Source organism: Sitophilus oryzae, unplaced genomic scaffold (assembly GCF_002938485.1).
Source record: "Sitophilus oryzae breed Bouriz unplaced genomic scaffold, Soryzae_2.0 scaffold_494_pilon_pilon, whole genome shotgun sequence".
NCBI lineage: Eukaryota > Metazoa > Arthropoda > Insecta > Coleoptera > Curculionidae > Sitophilus > Sitophilus oryzae.
The window spans coordinates 1,856,309-1,878,350 of record NW_022147078.1 but is presented as its reverse complement, the minus strand read 5'-3'; the positions used below and the strand labels follow the sequence as shown (position 1 = coordinate 1,878,350).

Sequence of the window (22,042 nt, the reverse complement as noted above, 5' to 3'; positions counted from 1 at the left end):
GTGGAGTAGGCCTCCGGCGAGACCACGTTAAAATAATTGGGCCATGTACTTCACCTCTTGGGTGGTGTGGAAACAAGTACACATTTTCAATAATTAAAATTAATTATATTTATAAATTAATGAGCGAATTAATGATACGCCACTGTTTCATGACAAAATTGAAGAAACTAAACTAGTTTTAGTGAACCCTAATCGACATTCAGTAGCGTAACTTCAAATGTGAGGCCCCCCGCAAGATTTTTTTGGGGTCCTTTTATTAAAATAAAAAAAACACACTAAAAAACATAATATAGCTTTATGTAGGTATATCAAGTCACTTAATATATAAAAACAAGAAATTAACTTATTCCACATAAGAAAAAATAATAATAAAGGAACATAAAAAATAAAACATTACAAAATAAATCAACATGAAACAAAACTAAGGTACTAAAAGAAAACTAAATAATAAAAATAAATAAACATAAATAGAATATTTCTAATAAAATTATGATTCAAATTAAAATAAATTAATAGGAACAAATAAAATGTAAAAAAGGAACAAATAATGCGGGGCCCCCAAAATCACAAGGCCCCCCCGCCGTCGCGGGTGCAGCGGGGCCTACGCTACGCTACTGTCGACATTTGATTTCGGAAAATCGACTATACATAATATATCATATTTTACGGAAAATCGTAAAATTTCCAGGGATTTTGCGCCTAAACGGTTGACTTTAGCGAAAATTTTCATAAAACCTTTTATATAGTAAATTTTATATTCTCTTTAATTTTGCTTTCCTCAAATTTTCGCAAAAAACGCATAGTTTTCGACATATTCACAAAATACCGATTTTGGGCGCCATCTTGGGAAGATGGCGGCGCCGGCGGCAAGTATATATAAACCTGCAAAGTTGCAAAACTTCCGGACTTTTTTCCAAGCAAAAATCCCCAATGACTGAACTATATAATATGGGGAATGTCATCGATGTTCATTTTTAAGCCAACTGGACGCCGTTTTTTTTTTCGATCATAAAGTATTTTATGTAAAAAACATTGAAGGTTTAAAATACCAGAAGGTGTACAAGAATCAAATGTATGTCTTCAGATGTGCATGGACAAAATATTTGTATTGGTCGAGCTTTATACAGGGTCCGGCAAAAGTGCGTCGGGCATCTGTAGCTCCTAGAATAAAAAAAACTTGAGAATTTTGTATAAGTAATATTCTCCGAAATTTTCAAATCATTCGGCCAAATATCGAGTCCTTGACACAGCATTTTAATCAAGCGTCATTAAATTATTACACTTGCTCTAAATAATACATGTTGCGAATGAATATGACACACTTTTTATTAAAAATACAATAGAATTATAAGTATATAAAATGTCAAAACACTGGCGTTTTTTTTACACGCTTTTTTTTTAATCGCTCAACGTCGTGTCTGTCCCACTGTGCGCCCGTATTTACCAACAAATCGCCGATATTCAAAGCTCTAATTATTTTTATCCACATGAACGTTTTGTAACATTTAATAATTTCACCAATTTTAACGTGTATCTAGTCGGCCATGCCGAGTGAAACTATTTAACTATAGATTTGCATCTACAATTAGAAAGAAGCCGTTTTTATAAGCTAGTACACATTATTTATTTAATATTGTCCACTTTCCTTTAATAATACCCGATAAAAAGTAGTAATTTCTTTTAAAAAATAAGTAATTAAATAAAAATTTCAAAAAGCGCAAATAAACTTGCATTTTTTCTCAATAGATGGAACCACGGTAGCTTTTAGTTCGCGGGTTGTGTCAGAGATGGTGCTATAATCGCAGAAAAAAAGATTTCTGTATAAATAAATTTACAGCTTCTATCACGAGATGGTACCACATATGATTTTACAGATAACTATACAAAAGAACCTACGCTATTTGTCAAAAGATGACAGAAAAATATATTTTAATCCAACTATTATATCACAGATGGAGCTATAATCGAAAAAAAAAGATTTCTGTAAATAATTTGGAAATGTCTAATGGTCCTCTAGAAGGACGAATAAATATCATTAATCATCCGGTAATAACAAATATCAACTGACTACCACAAGCTGCTGCTAGGATATTCTATTAATTTTAATTATATTTTTTAAACAATATGATAATGAGATTAAAGTTTTTCTATGCATTGTAAATCTCAGATTTGCGAAATTTTTGATGTAAAAACCGGACGATTAAATTATTATATTCGTCCGTTTAAGGAACCATTAGCAACAACCTAATACACCAGACAGATGTCGCTGTAGTCCAAAACAAACGTATTTTTCTGTCAAATTATTTTTTTTTAAATTTAACTTATAACAGTTTATAAAACTCTGTAAAACTTATTTAACTACAAAAAACATTAGTAAAATGGCTACAAAAAAGAAAAAGCAGCTTTTAAAAGACGACGAGATACGGGAGACTATAACTTTAGTGCAAAAACGTTTCCCACAATACCCTATTAGTCCAGCTATGATCAGAAACCCCTCAAAGGATTTCGTATTGGGCTTCTATTCGAGATGTGTAGAAGAGATAGAAAATGCCGTGGCTGAGGTCACAAGGACTCGTCGTCTGCATCTACCCTCGACTTTTAGCGAAGAAGAAGCGATTTTCTACAGACTTTCGAAAATTCCCATGCTCATGCAAGAGGTCGACTTCAAATTAGGCGACTTGTACCAATTCGATCCCAAAAGACTCAACACCCACATGTTTATAGTGGCCCATTTCATGGTCTATCTGCAGTCCATCAAGGACGAAACTACCCAGATATGCGATAGGGTGTTTGATGCCAAAGAGAAGTACAAACAAATCGAAGAAGATGTCCAAATGTTGAAAGAGAAAAAAATTCAAAAACAGGTAGATATTTTGTATAAGAATCAGTTGTGGTACTGTAATAATCTAGTTTATCTTTATTATAGCTTGTTTTAACAAACTTAAAGCAAATAAGTTTGGACCTGAAAGATGAGGCTGCCCAGTTATTGCCACACTACGAAAAAGCTATGGAATTGATAGAGAAATCAGAGGAAAAATGTAAAGATAAGCTTTTGGAGATAGAGCACGCCAAAAATGAATTGAAAAACTTTGAAGAAGAGGTAAAATATACCGTTTTAAACCATACTAATATTACACATTTTTTTGAACTGAAATATTCATTAAAGAAACAAAATATAGGGTTTTAGAAGGGCTCGGAGGGTAAAGATCAATTTTAAAGTGTTTTTTTTATTTTTTATTTTTAGACCTATTTTGTGTTTCTGCATTTTGTAGATAGAAAAACTTGAAAGAACAAAACAAGAGCTGCAAGGCCTGGTAATTACTGAAACTGAATATCACACTCTAAAAAATAAGCTGGAAAGTTTAAAAGTAGAGGAGAGTAACTTGGAAGATATCGATATCAATAATATTTTACTAGAGCAGAAACAGAAAATTGAATACCTCCAAACTTGTCTTGCTAAACTAGATCAGCTAGAATTACCTCCGGAACTTTATAAACTACACGAGTGTCGTGCTGAGTTAAAGGACATAGATCAAAAGTATAGTAAAATTCTAAGTTGTCGAAAAATAGACGTCATCAAAATATTTAATTTTTCATTTTTGATTTACTTTAGGTTAGAACATGTTATCAACTTGAAAAAAGAGAAAAAAGCTGAAATTGAGGCCCTGCAAGCGCAGTTAGAGTCAGAGAAATTGGATCTTGAAAAGGTGAAAAAAGATTTGAAAAATTCTCAAAAACGGGCCGATCTAGGTAGACAGAAAAAGGAAGAATTAAACAAAGCCAAAGAGTATGAAAAAAACAATAACGAATTGAAAAAACAAAAAAAGAAAAGGTACGCTTTGTTATTTAGTGTTTTTCGATATCTAAATAGTGTTTTATATAGGGTTTTAGAGAAAATAGAGGCCGATTACGACACTATAAAAGTAGATGTCGAGGAGAAATACGGACAGTATTGTCAGATTCAAGATGGAGCTATGAACAAATTAAAGTCGATTATACAGAAAACAAATCCTCAATTGCCTAAATAAAATTGTTTTATTAGTTTTTAAGATATAAGAATTTATAATTATTTGTATTTTTTATTTGCATAATTTTTGAATGGCAAGTGCCAAACATTGAAAAAAGAAGATGATTAGGAAATAACCTAGTTTTCTATCTCTTAAAATAAGATTTTTAAGTTTACTTTCTCGTTCAATAATGAGTAATTTCCAACAAATAAGATTTCTGAGTTCAATATCTGCCTCAATTACGCGACCACACAGGTTAACATACGTAAGGACATATCCCACGATAGTTGTTCAGCCAGATGGATCAACATTTAAAATTAGGTACCCAGAACCAAGACAAATTATTAAGGTACTTACTGTTTAGTTGAATTAACACAATTAACTGTGATTTAAGTCAATAATTCCTGTATTTAATATAGTTACCAATGAATATCTGGACTTTGAGTGAAGCCGAAAGAAAGGCTAAATTGGAAGCTAGAAAACCTAGAAAGAAGGTTGTTATCGAGGAAGATATCGAAGATTCCTTCGATTCCAGTACTTATTTGAAGTATTTAAAGAAAAAGAAGTAGTGTAATTTAGGAGAACAGATTATTTATTGAATAAATTAGTACTTTTTAAAATATTTTCCAAATTGAAATTCTTCTTTTTAAATTTTATGGCATTTGAATAAACGTAGTTTATTTATCTTCTGTGGTTGCTTGTCTGTTCCCCCTCCATTTTGGTGAAATTTCAACTAATTGACGTTGTCAAACGTACCTATCGAGATGAAAAAATATGTGGTGATCTTGTAATATTTATTTCCAAAAATTTCCGATTTAGAGTTAATTCGGTTTGATCAAATTTTTCGTGAATAGTGGTTCCATGTTCCTGTCGTTCAATTCAACAGCCAAATACGTTAATTATCCTGGTAGAACAGCGTTTAAAAAACCTTATAATCTGGGTTGGTGACAGTCAAAAAATTTCTAAATTTAATTATATTTCGACAACAATATTATTTACCTAGTGTGTCGAGAGATATATTTTCGCTTAAACCTGAAAAATCATCGTCTCACGTGAATCGATTGTTTTTGATAGATTTTTTGAGACTATAGAGTGATGCTGAAATAACAAATTTTTAAAGTATGTGCAACAAGAGGACTTATAGAACATCAATAACTCGTACGGAAATATGTACGAAATTGGTTAACGATACGTAATATTCCCGTCTAATATGATGTTTCCAATCAACAAAAATGAAGCCTGTTCGAAAGTTTCGTGTATATATGACACTCCCTGCGACCCGAAGGATAGTGACTACGAGAAACTGTTTTGCCCCAACAATGAACTATCAGAACCACCTCGGAGCCGATGCGATAAACTGAAAACGGGCTCCTCCTGTCAGGCCCTCAAACATGCCGTGGCAGCTCTGCACAGACTCGATGATTTTTTCACTGAAAAAATTGGATCGGGATTTTTTTCAGAGGTTTTTAAGGTAGGTAATCTTAAATCTAATGACATACATATCCTGCCTAATCAGGGATTATAAATAGATTGTTTATCTTTACAACAATAGTCTGTGTGTATACAGCATGTCCTCAGTTATCAGTAATTATCAAATTACATGATCTCTTTATTGTTGATTTTGCAAATATTGTATTGTATAGGGAGAAATAACAAAATATCCATATCAAAATCATTTTAAAATAAGATTGAAACACCCTCTATATGATGACACTGACAGTCAAATTTTAATACAGACCTACATTTTTATTCAAAGTTTTTTTGCTGTTATTGACAGAATTCGTTACTGCACAGAATAATAAAAATTACTTGGTTTGTTTATGTAGGTCGCTCAGAGGGTCAAAATGAAGCCAAACCTTGACAGGTTCCTTATTTGTAAAGGTTAAGGCAAATGGTCTTTATTTTGCACTTGTTCCTGTAATTTAATTTTTATTGGTTAATAATTTTGTTATATTTGTCCTCAGTAGTTTTTAAAAATAGTTATATACATTAATAAAATATTTACACACTCAATTTAGAGATAAAACTGATATTATACAGGGTGTTTCAAATAATATGCGCTATCTCTCGCTTGGGGAGATTCCTGACGTAAAAATAAGTTTATTTTTTATATGAACATCCAATTCTGCTTTGTTTCGTGGCTACGGGGGGTTAAAATCTTAATTTTTTTTATTATAATTTTCCTGAAAGTGCTTTTAGCGATTTAAATGAAATTTTGAAGGTAAAAGTCACTATAGTCTGTGAAACGAATAACTTTGAATTGGACAGTTCCCGCGGGCTTTTCTAGTGTAAATTTTATTAGGTTAGCAACTTGCCGCCATGCTGATGCAATGCCGTCTCTAATAGAACAGCCTCAGAGCGAAATTTGTGACGTCACGCTAGTTAGATACTACGGATTAATTATGTTGTAGAATACACGGAAAACATAATTATACCTCGTATATGTAATTTTTGAATTATATTCGACACTATTTTTTTCATATGACACAACACTGATGAAGGCTATAAACGTTAGCTATATAATATAATGAAAAACCAAATTAAAACTTAATCAGAGTTTTTCCCGAACCTAAATCCCAAGAAAACCAAAAATTTTAAAATACTTTTACATATAAAATGACAGCGATCTTTATTTAATAGCCATCGCTGACGCCTTTTTTTCTATGATATTGTATTATTTGCAAATATAATTTTTCGAACATTGCTGCTTTCAAAATATACATATAAATTTTGTGAATGCAAATAATAATATATTACTATTAGTAGATATTGAATGTTTTTTGTTAAATTAGATCGATTTTCAAACACCAAAATTTAAAATATATTTTACATTTTACCCATTATCTTATGTACCTATTCATTATTTGTGTATTGTAAAACATTTGCTGCATTTGTATGGTTCATAATTTATTTGCCAAAGTATTTATTACTATAAATAGGTATACTATATTGTATTTATTAACTGTATATTATGTATATTTCATGTAAACTATATGATTTTTAAAATACAAACCAAAAATACGAGGAATATTTATGTTTTCCATGTATTCTACAACATATTTATTAATCCGTGGTATCTAACTAGCGTGACGTCATAAATCTCGCTCCGAGGCTGTTCTATTAGAGACGGCATTGGTCTGATATTTAGAAATGTCAAAGGCTGATGACATTTTACTTTTGTCAATTATGACATTTTGCGTTGATTTTTGCAAGAAGGGAAGAACTGTCACTTGTTTTATTATTTTCCTTTTCTATTTCACGAAAGTAAAAAGAGTCACCTATTTGATTCGTTCAGGCCTTTTCAGGCACTCATTTTAAAGAATATCAGTAACTTTTTGGACAGAGGGATTTTATATTTGCCATGTTGGTAAAAAATAACGGTCATAATTCAAAGTTATTCATTTTATAGACTATATAAGTGCGACATATCTTTTAATGTTAAAAAAGTGTCAACAGATTCACCAGGGACGGTGAAAAAAAAAGAAACATGTGCGCCCCTGAGTTTTTATTCTTTTGTCAGTAAAATTTCGGTCAAAAAAACTGTAAAAATAACACCTTACTAAAAAAATAAAACCAAACTGTATATTTGAATAAAAACATAAGATTAATCTACAATAAATACTAACAGACTATCAATCAAATTTATGACATGAACTTAAATACTCAATATTTAAAAAAAGCCTGAAATTGATATATTATTAATAACTCAAAATGTTGTAATATTAGTTTTGCTATTATTGCAGTCAACAAGCGATATTTATTTATATTAGTATTTATTACACATAATTCTATAAAAACAAACAACTTTAACTATTTTTAAATTTAATTATAAATAAAACTGGTATAGTCTGTAAAACGAATAACTTTGAACTTGACAGGTCCCGCGGGCTTTTCTAGTGTTAATTTTGTTAGGTTAGCAACTTGCGGCCTTGCTGACGCAATGCCGTCTCTAATAGAACAGCCTCAGTGCGAGATTTATGACGTCACGCTAGTTAGATACTACGGATTAATAAATATGTTGTAGAATACATGGAAAACATAATTATTCCTCGTATTTTTGGTTTGTATTTTAAAAATGATATAGTTTACATGAAATATACATAATATACAGTTAATAAATACAATATATATACCTATTTATAGTAATAAATACTTTGGCAGATAAACTATAAACCATACAAATGCAGCAAATGTTTTACAATATGGCTGAAATCGTACTCCATAGTCAATGTAGATAGTTTTTGTATTAAGAATAATAATTTAAAAAATATGTGGTCATCTTTTGACAAGTTTATATTAGTTTATTAATTGCAGTAAACATTATAATATACATATAAATAAATTTTGTGATTTAAATAATAATACATCACTATTAGTAGATATTGAATGTTTTTGTTAAATTAGATCGATTTTCAAACCCCAAAATTTAAAATATATTTTACATTTTACCCATTATCTTATGTACCACCTATTCATTATTTGTATATTGTAAAACATTTGCTGCATTTGTATGGTTCATAGTTTATTTGCCAAAGTATTTATTACTATAAATAAGTATATATTATATTGTATTTATTAACTGTATATTATGTATATTTCATTTAAACTATATCATTTTTAAAATACAAACCAAAAATACGAGGAATAATTATGTTTTCCATGTATTCTACAACATATTTATTAATCCGTGGTATCTAACTAGCGTGACGTCATAAATCTCGCTCCGTGGCTGTTCTATTAGAGATGGCATTGATCTAATATTTAGAAATGTCAAAAGCTGATGACATTTTACTTTTGTCAATTTTGACATTTCGTGTTGTTTTTGCAAGAAGAGGAAGAATGTTTTATTATTTTCCTTTTCTATTTCACGAAAGTAAAAAGAGTTACCTATCTGATTCGTTCAGGCACTAAATTTAAAGAATATCAGTAACTTTTTTGACAGAGGGGTTTTATATATGCCATGTTGGTAAAAAATAACGGTCAAAATTCAAAGTTATTCATTTTATAGACTATATAATAAATATTACGCTGTTGCATTTTTTCCATATTTTTCCCTTACAAGTTAAATTTTCTGCGATGTGGCAACATGGGTATATACACGGTGTCCCATTTAGGAATGCACACCACAAGGATCTCGTAAAGTAGAGGAGATAAACGAGAAACTCTATAAAACGCACGAAAATGGGACACCCTGTACGATTTGAAAGACAACAACATGATAAAAATAGTGTTTATGTATTATTTTTGTGTTATTGTCGGAATAATTATTTTGTTTGGATTAGAACCAATAAACTCCTTGTGTTCGCAGGTGACTCACAAGGTTACCGGTCACATTATGGTCTTGAAAATGAATCAGCTGCGATCGAACCGTAGGAATATGCTTAAAGAAGTGCAATTAATGAATAAATTGTCCCATCCAAATATACTTAGGTAAGTAATGATACAGGAAACTCAATAAACAGCGTGTAATCGTCTTAGTATGATTGCGTTCTTCAATAGGAACTTTTATCATTTTTAATGATACAAGGGTAATTTGAAAACTATGATCAACATTGATCAAAGTTCTTGACACTGATAGACGTGTGTGTCATTTTAATTATTTTATTATAAAAAAAATAAGTTGTTAAAAAAACAGGGTGCCAACATATTCTGCAGATAAAAATAAGTAAAAAAGTTCGTATAAATGTATGTCTTAAAATGCTTAGTTTTGGAGATACAGGGTGTAGAAGTTTCATTTCAGTATATCCCTTAAACCCTTTGAATAAGAAGACTAAGGAAGGAGCATAATGCTATCCATGTATTCATGCATGGTGGGCGGAAAAGCCACCATAAAAGCTCTCTAGGGTGGGGATCCTTGACAGTTCTCTTTGACGATTCATTTGACACATTTGAATTTGATTTGAAATTTTGTGGATTTGTCAGTCTTTACGGAGCTTATTTTATGTTACTTATTATTTATTCTACTACTGATAGTTGTATAAAGGTAGTAAATGTAGATGGAAATTGTGGCAGAACTTAAATTAACAGTGACATTATCGCGATTTATCGAAAAAAACTCTAAAATAGTTGGTTGTGTAGCGTGCGGTAGATCTCGGAAAAAATTGAGTGAAATAATGGAACAACTTTTCGCTAGTAAGTGACTATATAATATACATACATGTAGTAAACCGATCATTTATGAAATTCACTTAAATTAACTAAATTATATATTTTCTTGCATTTTAGCTTTTATTCACTACTTGTCAAAGATCAGATGTCAAAGAATTTTGATACGTTAATTTGACTTACCTGCTTCAGTAGCGTATCGGATGTTTGTGTTAATAAATACTTATTTAACTTATCTATTTTTATTAGAATTATATATTTTTATAACAATTTTAATAACTACCAACATTTATTCACAACGTAAAATAAAACAACAAATTATTGAGTCTATCCCACGTCTACCCTACATCATAGTTTTACATTTTTTAAATAAAATTAGAACGACACTGATAAACCGGAATTTAAGTCGGCCATATTTGAGGCCCATCGCGGTGTACCTAAGATTTTTGATATGCTCCTTCCTTAGTCTTCTTATTCAAAGCTTAAACCATACTTTTTAATGATACAAGGGTAGTCTGAAAACCTTCTATGATTTATATTATTGCTAACGTCTATTTGATTAATATTTTCGTAAACAAAATGTAGGTTAATGGGTGTTTGCGTCCACGAGGGTCAACTTCACGCCCTCACAGAATTCTGCAACGGAGGATCACTTGACCAGGTGATCCAGAACAAATCCGTAGGCTTGCCGCAGGACTTGAGGGTCAATATCGCCCACGACATTGCCTCCGGCATGGAATACCTTCACTCCAAGGGTGTATTTCACAGGGACTTGACCAGTAAGGTAGGTGTATAGTTCATCCACTGATAAAGGGCATCCCCATATAACGGGGCATTGGTAAATTATGTAAGTATTTTTATTGCTTTTTCAGAACGTTCTAATAAAAAAGTTGGACAATGGTCACAGGCAAGCTGTTGTGGGTGATTTTGGCCTGTCAACTTCGATTCCTGATCACAGTAAAAAAACGAAACTTTGTACAGTCGGGTCGCCATATTGGATGTCCCCAGAGTGCCTTAAGGTAAGCGAATATACAGGGTCATTTATAGATACCACTTTTAACAACTGTTTATATTTTTATTTCCTTCAGAATATTTACAATTCTTATACTGGGTGCGTCTCAAAAGTATCCCTACTCATCCCTATAAATTTTTTATTTGTTCAGATAAAAAAAGAGATTTGGTATGTTAGTTTATGACATCAATTAGGATTGACTGACGTATTCAATTGTTTTTGGTCACTTCCTGTTTCACCGGAAATGACTACAACTTTTGATTTTTAAATGACACCCCCGGTATTTTTTTTTTTACTTTATTCGATAGAAAATGAGACTCAGACTAGAATAACATATGATATGTCAACTTTTGACATTTTCGCATATGGTTTGTTTGAAATTGTAACCTGCGGTTCATAACGACAATTTGATTTGAAATACCAAGTGTGTGGTACCAAATTATTCATAAAAAAATGCCTTTTCCAAATATGTTAGTGAGCCACCCTTGTTCCATTTGAAAAAATTGAGATATGATTAAAAATACGATTTGATTGTCATTTTCTATCCAATAAAGTAAAAAAATACCTATGGTGCCTTTTAAAAATTAAAAGTTGTAGTCATTTCCGGTGAAACAGGAAGTGACCGAAAACAATTGAATACGTCAGTTAATCCTAATTTATGTCATATACTAACATAGCAAATCAATAGTTTTTTATCTGAAAAAATAAAAAAGTTATAGGGGGTTAGCCACTTCTGAGACGCACCCGGTATAATATATTCAAAAAATAAGTTAACTTGCAACTTTTTACATTTTTGATATACTTCTATTTAGTGCCAAAAATAAGAATTGCGACTACCATCCCAAATTAAATTTCTAATAAATAATAAATTCGTTTGAAACTTTGAAAAGAGCGCACTTTTTCCTTTTTTGTAAAATACTCTTTTCTGGGGCTTACTCAACCGGGTCTCACAATGCAAATTCACCTCAAATATCCATTTAATTGGTCATTGGCAAGCTGTCTCTCATTGTACATGAAAATAACAAAACAAACATTTACAGATCTGGATAAAATTAATATTTAAATAGTAAAACTCACCCGGGGGTACTCCGCCCCCTAGCTACTGATATTCTATTCAATATATTCCTTTCCATATCTTCCATCTAATGCAAATATTATTCGGATCTATTGGTTAATCTTCAACAACTAGCTGATGTCATCTGAAATAAGTATAGAGGCTGTCCCCGGACGCAAATCTGCCGCTAAACAGATTCGCATCCCTAATAGTCAAAAAGACTCGCAACCTTAATAGTCAAAATGACTCGCTACCTTAGTCAAAAGACTCGCATCCTTAATAGTCAAAATGACTCGCAACCTTAGTCAAGACTCGCATCCTTAATAGTCAAAAAGACTCGGAACCTTAGTCAAAAGACTTTTGTCTAATCGACTTTCAAATAGGGTGTTTTAACATTACTAGATAAATAAATAGAGAGTTTCCGAAGGAATGCATATTCTTTATTAGAATAGTGAATAATAAAACCATTATTTTAACAAACTTATTTTCCAAGTTTTACATTTTCTTTTTTCTTTTCCTAGGGTACTACTGTATAACTAATGTACTACTGTTTTTTTTTTACTTGTCCATTTCAGGGTGAGTATTACGACTATTTACAGATCTGGATAAAATTAAAATTTAAATAGTAAAACTCACCCGGAGGTACTCCGCCCCCTAGCTACTGATATTCTATTCAATATATTCCTTTCCATATCTTCCATCTAATTCAAATATTATTCGGATCTATTGGTTAATCTTCAAGAACTAGCTGGTGTCATCTGAAATAAGTATATAGGCTGTCCCCAAATCTGCCGCTAAACAGATTCGCATCCCTAATAGTCAAAAAGACTCGCAACCTTAATAGTCAAAATGACTCGCAACCTTAGTCAAAAGACTCGCATCCTTAATAGTCAAAATGACTCGCAACCTTAGTCAAGACTCGCATCCTTAATAGTCAAAAAGACTCGCAACCTTAGTCAAAAGACTTTTGTCTAATCGACTTTCAAATAGGGTGTTTTAACATTACTAGATAAATAAATAGAGAGTTTCCGAAGGAATGCATATTCTTTATTAGAATAGTGAATAATAAAACCATTATTATAACAAACTTATTTTCCAAGTTTTACATTTTCCTTTTTCTTTTCCTAGGGTACTACTGTATAACTAATGTACTACTGTTTTTTTTACTTGTCCATTTTAGGGTCAGTATTACGACAATTTACAGATCTGGATAAAATTAATATTTAAATAGTAAAACTCACCCGGGGGTACTCCGCCCCCTAGCTACTGATATTCTATTCAATATATTCCTTTCCATATCTTCCATCTAATTCAAATATTATTCGGATCTATTGGTTAATCTTCAAGAACTAGCTGGTGTCATCTGAAATAAGTATATAGGCTGTCCCCAAATCTGCCGCTAAACAGATTCGCATCCCTAATAGTCAAAAAGACTCGCAACCTTAATAGTCAAAATGACTCGCAACCTTAGTCAAAAGACTCGCATCCTTAATAGTCAAAATGACTCGCAACCTTAGTCAAGACTCGCATCCTTAATAGTCAAAAAGACTCGGAACCTTAGTCAAAAGACTTTTGTCTAATCGACTTTCAAATAGGGTGTTTTAACATTACTAGATAAATAAATAGAGAGTTTCCGAAGGAATGCATATTCTTTATTAGAATAGTGAATAATAAAACCATTATTATAACAAACTTATTTTCCAAGTTTTACATTTTCCTTTTTCTTTTCCTAGGGTACTACTGTATAACTAATGTACTACTGTTTTTTTTTACTTGTCCATTTCAGGGTCAGTATTACGACGAAAGGAGCGACGTGTTCAGCTACGGCATAGTGCTGTGCGAGCTGATAGCTAGGGTGGAAGCTGATCCTGATCAGCTGCCCAGAACTGACAATTTCGGCTTGGATTACATAGCTTTCACGGAACTGTGCGGTCCCAACGTAGTACCTGACTTCTTAAATCTAGCTTTTAAGTAAGCAACACCTATTATTATTGTTTTATTTTTTTTTTAAATATTTGCAAAAAGTGGCAAATTCCCATGTAATTTAAATGGGACATGAATCGTCTTTGGGGCAGTGGCTCATCCAGAGATTGAGTCTGGGAGGGGTAGTAGCATAGACTTAAAATAAAATATAGACTGAGCATCTCATTCATAAATAGCTGGAACATGCGGTCAGACAATGTCTTGTTATTGTTGTGTTATTGTTTTAGGTTATAACGAGTGCGACACGAGCGATAGATAGGTTGTCTCTGTCGTAACGGTCGTTCCCTGACGACTCTGCCGAGAAACACAACACTGTCTTTCGTTTCTCAAGTACACCTGAACTCTCCGTATCATAGCCGGGTAATTTTTTTATTTTAATGAAGCTATAATTAAATTAAAAATATATCGTATTGAAACTTTTTTATATTTTATTAAGATTTAAGACAGGTTTTTTAAATAAAAGTTTAGAAAAAACGTCTTAGAGTCCAAAAAGGATAAAAATATTAAAATACACGTCATAGAAGAAATTTTATAATCGAAATTACGTAATTTTTGAAATTAATAATAAATTATTAATTTTAGTCAAACATTTACAACCCCTAATATTAATCAAAACAGGATCTATTCCACAGATATAATAGAATCGGCGACAGGGAGAAAAAAAAAATATGATTGTTGTAATTTTATTTCTGGTTAAGTGATGTCTTATTATGTAAATTAGAGAAAACATAAACCTGTTCCATTAAGCAAGGAAGGTGATAGGAAGTGGATAAAATGAAAACTACATTTATTTAACTCGGTACTGTCTTTATTATACCGGGTGCGTCCCAAAAGTGGCTCATCACCATAATTTTTTTATATTTTCAAATAAAAAAACAAGATTTAGTATGTTAGTATATGACATAAATTAGGATTGATTGACGCATTTAATTGTTTTTGGTCACTTCCTGTTTCACCGGAAATGACTATAACTTTTAATTTTTAAACGGCACCCTCGGTATATTTCAACTTTGTTCGATAGAAAATGACACTCTGAATAGAATGACATATCATATGTCGACATTTGACATTTTCGCATATGGTTTAACTGTAATTGTAACACGCGGTTCATAACGACAATTTGACTCGAAATACCAAGTCTGTGGTATCAATATATTCATAAAAAAATGCTTTTTCCAAATATGCTAATGAGTCACCCTTGTTCCATTTGAAAAAATTGACATATGTATGATTAAAAATACGATTTGTACATATTTTAACCGGCCTAGACAAGACACGAAACCCATTAGACGATCAAAACTATTTTTCCAAGGCTCCTTGATTAAAACTTAGTGTTTTTAACAACACCGTGGCACCCTGGATTGAAATTTAAAATACGATTTGTTTTTAAGCGACAATGTCAAAAGTTGACATATGATATGTCATTCTATTCAGAGGGTCATTTTTTATCGAATAAAGTAGCAATATATACCGAGGGTGTCTTTAAAAATCAAAAAATGTAATCACTTCGGTGAAACAGGAAAAGACCAGAAACAATTGAATACGTCAATAAATCCTAATTTATGTCATATACCTACTAACGTACAAATCTGTTTATCTGAAAAAATAAAAAAGTTATAGGGGGTGAGCCACTTTTGAGACGACCCGGTATATTAAAAAATATTGTTTCATAATGTAATATCATTTTAAAATTCTTGTATGTTATTTTAGATTCTGAAGATAACTTTAGAATAAACCGGAATATATTTAAAAAAACATTATTAATTATTAACAGGGTTATAATTATGATTTTGTTACAATGTAAGTAAGTAAATAATGTAACGTAAGAGAAAAAATTCAGATTTTACATTTTACTAAAATATTATCTAAATAAGCGCCTTTCTACAACAACGCCACTGACTTCCAATGGGTAGATTGAGAGTTGCCTACCGGTCGAAAGTCGTTTCAAGACTTAAATGGATTATTTAAGTCAAATTTCTTGCAAATTTGGCACTGGCAAACTATATTTTATAGTTCTTCAACAGAAAAAGTCAATAAAATAAACACTTAAGGACTACAAGCTAAGAAAATGCGTTAATACAGCCGGGGACACAGCGGCAACAAAGCTTTACCGCACACGTGCGACGCGTACTACAAGGTAATAAATGAATGAATGGGCTCCCTCGCCTCTAGTCGGTGTTGTCATATTTTAAAGAACTTATCCTTTTTAAACAGTATCCGACTTATAATTTAGTAGTATAAGGACTATTTAATACATCTATGGAATATTAAAACCTACTTTATTAAATTGTATTAATATCTCAATATATGTGTATAACAAGAAAAAAAAATTGATAATATTAAAGACGTGACAACATAGGCTGGATGAGGAAGACTCGGTCGACTGTACCCAGAAGTAAACATGTGTACAAAAAAGATTGTTTGACCGCGTTGAGATGTAAATAGTGTAGTCTATATTTTATTTTAAGTCTATGGGTAGTGGCAATACTTAAATAAAGTAAAAGATTTAAATTAAATTTTCGCTCAAAGGTATTGTGACTAATATAAAAACAATAAACTATTGTTCTGGATTTCTATTTTGATTGACATTATTAATTTATTTTGTGACAATTTTATTGTTATACCAGATTTTCTTATTTATAAATTTCTTCCTGAGAGGGGTAGTTACCCCCATTAGCCCTCCCGTATATACGCCCCTGCTTTGGGGCAAGGTTTATTGTGAATATTAAGAGTTTACAATGGACTGTTATTTTTTTAGACAATAAACTGAAAATTTAGAGGGCGTCGTCGTGAGAAAAATGATCAACTTTGATATTTATATACAGTTTGTTAAAAAAATCATGGAAATAGGACTAAAAATAAAAAAAATATAACATTTTAAACTTAACGAAAAAAATTTTTCCGTTGCGTTTTTTTTTGCTTGCCTTGACACATAAATATCTATTCCATCCCATAGATGTTGCAACGTGGATCCGGCGAGTAGACCGACATTCTCCGACATCAGGCCGACCCTGGTCGACATTCTAGCTGACCTGAAGGCGCTGACCGCCCAGAGGGAGGCAGCGATGTCCAGCTACGCGGCCAAGAGCGAGGAACAGCTCCCGGTGGCCCCTGTCCACCAGGGTACCGCTCCGCAGCACCGAAAAAGTACGTACTTTGCTAGAATAGTGCGGGGGTTGACGTGGGTTTTTGGGCTTGGGTCCTGCCCTGGATACGGCAGGATTTCGGCCGGTAGGGCGTTGCTAAGGCTTGTACTGGTTTGATATAGATAATACTTGTTTTTGTTTGGTACAGGAAATATATCATTTATTTTTTAGTTGTGGTGTTGTTATTGATGTTTAGGTTTGGTTGTGTTGAAGTGTGTTGTTGAGTGTCTTATTATAATTTTACTAGGGTGTCCCAAAAAACTGGTAGTATAGTTCAACCCTATAAACACGCTAATTTGAAAATTCAACATTTTTTGGAATTTTTTTTAGTTTTTAGTTAAAATACATAATTTCTTGATAATATGGCAACATAGGTATTAATTAAATTTACAAGAAAGAAAATCCAGAAAAGATCCAGTGGTTCTCAAAATTTTAGAAAAAAATCTTTTTTTTTGGAAATTTACAAAGCAGAATAACTGCGTTATTTTGGACTTATTTGAAAAACGATAAAATAAACTTTTATCGAGATCTACCATCCCTTGAAATACTTGCACTTATTTCTGGGACACCCTGTATAATTTTTTTTTTCAAACGTCACAAAAGTATTTATTTTTGCGACGTGATGACAACAAAGATTGTAAGTTAATTTCTCGATATATAATTACTTACAACATATTACTTTTAAATAGTTGTTTATTATTTGCAACGATTAAAATGGTTTAAAAAATGATTTGTGACGTTTGAAAAAAATAGCATGTTCTATTTGGGGTAAAAATGACTTTTTGTACCTCCCCTGTAATGTCAAACGTACAGCCTAGCCACAAAAAGTATCATTTTTACTCATAATAAAACAACACACTATTTTTTTACTAAAAATTATGGGATACACACAGGGTGTTCAAAAAATGCACAGCCAGATTTCAGGTTATTCCTCATCAACAACATAGGTCTGAAAATACGTAGTTTTAAAGATACAGGATGTTTTAAAAACATTTAAAAAATATTTTATTTTGTAATTATCATAAATGCCCTAGGGGTGTCTCACTTGTGTGAAAAATGTACATGTACTGCCAAAATATCATTTTCCTGCCAAGCGACTGCCAATGACTGCGAAAAAGCCTGCCTATGAATGCCATGTTATTATAGGCGACTGCTGTAAAACTGCCAGCGACTGCCAAGAAAATGCACATATAATTCCAATAGCAAGACACCCCTCATAAATACCTTATATAGTCTATAAAATGAATAACTTTGAATTTTGACAAAAAAGTTACTGATATTCTTTAAATCAGATAGGTAACTCTTTTTACTTTCGTGAAATAGAAAAGGAAAATAATAAAACAAGTGACAGTTCTTTTTCTTCTTGCAAAAATCAACACGAAATGGCATAGTTTTCAAAAGTAAAATGTCATCAGCTTTTGACATTTCTAAATATCAGACCAATGCCGTCTCTAATAGAACAGCCTCGGAGCGAGATTTATGACGTCACGCTAATTAGATACGGATTAATAAATATGTTGTGGACTACATGGAAAACATAATTATTCCTCGTATTTTTGGTTTGTATTTTAAAAATGATATACTTTACATGAAATATACATAATATACAGTTAATAAATATAATATATATACCTATTTATAGTAATAAATACTTTGGCAAATAAACTATGAACCATACCAATGCAGCAAATGTTTTACAATATACAAATAATGAATAGGTGGTACATAAGATAATGGGTAAAATGTAAAATATATTTTAAATTTTGGGGTTTGGAAATCGATCTAATTTAACAAAAAACATTCAATGTTGTATTATTATTATTATTTTAAAACAAATATGTTGTAATATTATTTGCATTCACAAAATTTATATGTACATATATTTTGCAAGTAACAATGTTCGAAAAATTATATTTGCAAATAATACAATATCATAGAAAAAAATGCGTCAGCGATGGCTATGAAATAAAGATCGCTGGCATTTTATAATGTTAAATTATTCTAAAATTTTTGATTTTCTTGGGATTTTAGGTTCGGGAAAAACGCTGATTAAGTTTTCATTTGGTTTTTCATTATTGCATATAAAATATTCACACCACACACCACATAATGTTCAGTGCAATTAATAAACTAATATAAACTTGTCAAAAGATAGCCACATATTTTTTAAAATTATTATTCTTAACACTAAAACTATCTACATTGACTATAGAGTACGATTTCAGCCATAGTCAAATATAAGGAATAATTACGTTAGCGTGACGTCATAAATCTCGCTCCGAGGCTGTTCTATTATTGACGGCATTGCGTCAGCATGGGCGCAAGTTGCTAACTTAATAAAATTAACACTAGAAAAGCCCGCGGGAACTGTCAAATTCAAAGTTATTCGTTTCACAGACTATAGCTGACTTTTTTTATTGAAATTGTTCAGTGTTATTTCTAGTAATAACAGGCTTTTTTAACGGTTTTTTTTGAACACCCTGTATACACGGTGCAAATTAATCAGTGCGAAATAAAAAATGTACAAACAAGTATCTGAATATTGCCCGTGATACTCTAGTTTTTTTTTATTCAGAAAATAGTCAGGAAATGAAAAATATAGTAAAATATTAGAAGTATAGTCTGTTCGTCAATCGTCCAACGTTACGTCATCGTGATTTATCTAATACCCGTTTAGGCATGTGTCTGAGATCAATTCTTATTCTTTACAAAATTTCTTGTAGATAGGTTTGGTCTTTTTTCTAAAAATGGTGCATTTTTAGACACAACAGACACATTTTATTTGACAGAACGGAGTCCTCTTTTAATGTTGACACTGATCAATATCCGTCAATAGGATCATAACCAAAAAAATTACAAACGTGAAAGAAAGAGTGCGACAATATATGACGTAACGTTGTACAATGATTATACAGACTTGAGGTGTTGAAACCAGTATTGCCAACTTAGTTTAGCGGGTAAACATTTCATTTAGCGACTAGCGGTATATTTAGCGGTTTAAAGTTTTGAATAAAAGTACAATTATTGACAAAATTCTAAACAATGATATTTTTTTCAAAATTTCCATCAATAATCGTATAATTAGCATGTATTATAAAGTACCTAAGTCTAAAATTTTCAAAGACACCTTAAAATCCGTCTATCCGGACCTTACCGAAAGGTTCAAAACTAGGCAACACAGCAAAATTTCAGTTTCAATATCGTTGGCAACCCTGGTTAAAACTATTAAAGAACGCATAGCTTGATTTAATACGCAAATACTGTTATCTTTTTGCACGCTTTTTGAATGTCAAGTTTTAACAAAATAAAATAAGAGGTAAGAATTATTATTACAACAGGTCTTGGCACGTTTCTTTTTTTCAGTATTCCATCGACGGTCCCTGTCCGAAGACGTGTCCAAACTGGCCATCTTCGCCTTCTCCTGCCCCAGCGACAAGGCTCGCCGACACGCCCTCACCATGTGCAAACTCGACCCTCATTACATACCCCGCAAATCCAACCCTTTCGCGGCACTTACGCAGTTCCACGGCGCCAAAAAAGTCCTGGGCAACTCCTCTTGTTGCGAACTACCCTTGCACATCGTCGAACCACCCCCATCGGCCGTGGAAACCCCCAAATCACTACCCGGATCGCCTACTTGCGTGAGGAAAACCGCCAAAAGCAAGTCTTCCTTATTTGCTCACCCGTTATACAAAGGGGGGTCAAGCTGTAACCTGTCTGACACAAACGATTCTCCTGCTAACCTCAGGAGAAGAGGATCGTGTGAATCGGGGTTTTATTCTTCGGTAGGTGAGTGTCTTTCGCCGAACAGCCTCTGGGGTGACAGCGGAACAGCTGTCAGTTCATTAAGATCCCTTGACGAGCTCGACCTGGAACTCCAAGCTCTCTGCAAGCGTGCTTCTTCAATCTACACTGACAGTAGTGAAGATATCTCTTCCCTAGCAGGTTCAGACTGTTTTGCAGACCTCCAGCCTAACATTTCAAGCATAGTAGACTACTTTGAGAAGAAAGGAGCCAATTTCAGGCACTGTTCTAACTCCAGGTCAGGCTTACAAGCTAGTTCAAGAATAGCAGCCTTGAGGAGGGCTTTGGAGAAGCATAATTCTGCTGGAGGTTCAGGCGGACCGTCCCATCCAGGTCCTCAAAGGTTAAAATGTTCTAGGCTGATGATTTGTGAGGGAGCAGTGAGGTCTAAGTTGCCTTTGTTTGATAAAAAGTAGCCTAGACTGCGATTTTTCTGCCAGAATCACCAACATACGTGAGAAAAAGTACTAAAAGCGAGTCTTCCTTATTTACTTGCCCTTCATATTAAGGCGGGGGCAAAATGTAACATTTTCTGACACTAAAAACTCACTTTCTAATCTCAAGAGAAGAGGATTATATCAATCAAGGTTTTTATCCCTCTGTAGCTGAGTGTCTTTTACCTAATATGAGAGTGTAAGGGCTTTAAAATCCTTGAATAAAATTGACCTTGAGCTCCAGGCACTCTGCAAGATCTACACAGACAGCAGTGAAGATATCTGTTCCCTAGCTAGTTCAAATTGCTTCGCAGACCTCCAGCCTAACGTTTCGAGCATAGTAGCCTACTTTGAGCGGAAATCAGCCAATTTTATGCATTGTTCTAACTCCAGGTCAGGGTTACAACCTAGTTCAAGAGTAGCAGCTTTAAAAAGGGCTTGAAAGAAGCATAATTCTGTTTGGGATTCGCATAGATCTTCACTTTGTTCTCTCCAAA

The 22,042-nt window shown here is 32.5% G+C and overlaps 3 protein-coding genes across 3 annotated transcripts; all 3 read left to right on the top strand.

Moving 5' to 3' along the window:
* The first annotated feature begins 2,271 nt into the window (after positions 1-2,271).
* Positions 2,272-4,069, top strand: LOC115886722 (myosin-11-like). Its single transcript, XM_030905995.1, has 5 exons — positions 2,272-2,864; positions 2,927-3,100; positions 3,273-3,538; positions 3,614-3,832; positions 3,884-4,069. Exons 1-5 carry the CDS (start codon positions 2,379-2,381, stop codon positions 4,026-4,028), a joined length of 1,290 nt encoding a protein of 429 aa, XP_030761855.1. The 5' UTR covers positions 2,272-2,378; the 3' UTR covers positions 4,029-4,069.
* A 41-nt stretch (positions 4,070-4,110) lies between these two features.
* Positions 4,111-4,696, top strand: LOC115886724 (39S ribosomal protein L55, mitochondrial). Its single transcript, XM_030905998.1, has 2 exons — positions 4,111-4,356; positions 4,427-4,696. Exons 1-2 carry the CDS (start codon positions 4,198-4,200, stop codon positions 4,574-4,576), a joined length of 309 nt encoding a protein of 102 aa, XP_030761858.1. The 5' UTR covers positions 4,111-4,197; the 3' UTR covers positions 4,577-4,696.
* A 43-nt stretch (positions 4,697-4,739) lies between these two features.
* On the top strand, positions 4,740-22,042 carry LOC115886721 (dual specificity testis-specific protein kinase 2). The gene is made up of 7 exons (XM_030905994.1): positions 4,740-5,478; positions 9,316-9,437; positions 10,698-10,896; positions 10,985-11,131; positions 13,965-14,149; positions 17,118-17,308; positions 20,671-22,042. Exons 1-7 carry the CDS (start codon positions 5,218-5,220, stop codon positions 21,525-21,527), a joined length of 1,962 nt encoding a protein of 653 aa, XP_030761854.1. The 5' UTR covers positions 4,740-5,217; the 3' UTR covers positions 21,528-22,042.

Bases quoted from the DNA above. Each gene is read 5' to 3' on its own strand.
- LOC115886722 (XM_030905995.1), top strand. From the start codon at position 2,379: ATGGCTACAAAAAAGAAAAAGCAGCTTTTAAAAGACGACGAGATACGG. The intron at 3,101-3,272 runs GTAAAATATACC...TGCATTTTGTAG, and splicing joins TGAAAAACTTTGAAGAAGAG to ATAGAAAAACTTGAAAGAAC. The intron at 3,539-3,613 runs GTATAGTAAAAT...GATTTACTTTAG, and splicing joins TTAAAGGACATAGATCAAAA to GTTAGAACATGTTATCAACT.
- LOC115886724 (XM_030905998.1), top strand. From the start codon at position 4,198: ATGAGTAATTTCCAACAAATAAGATTTCTGAGTTCAATATCTGCCTCA. The intron at 4,357-4,426 runs GTACTTACTGTT...TATTTAATATAG, and splicing joins AACCAAGACAAATTATTAAG to TTACCAATGAATATCTGGAC.
- LOC115886721 (XM_030905994.1), top strand. From the start codon at position 5,218: ATGATGTTTCCAATCAACAAAAATGAAGCCTGTTCGAAAGTTTCGTGT. The intron at 9,438-10,697 runs GTAAGTAATGAT...AACAAAATGTAG, and splicing joins TCCCATCCAAATATACTTAG to GTTAATGGGTGTTTGCGTCC. The intron at 14,150-17,117 runs GTAAGCAACACC...TCCATCCCATAG, and splicing joins TTCTTAAATCTAGCTTTTAA to ATGTTGCAACGTGGATCCGG.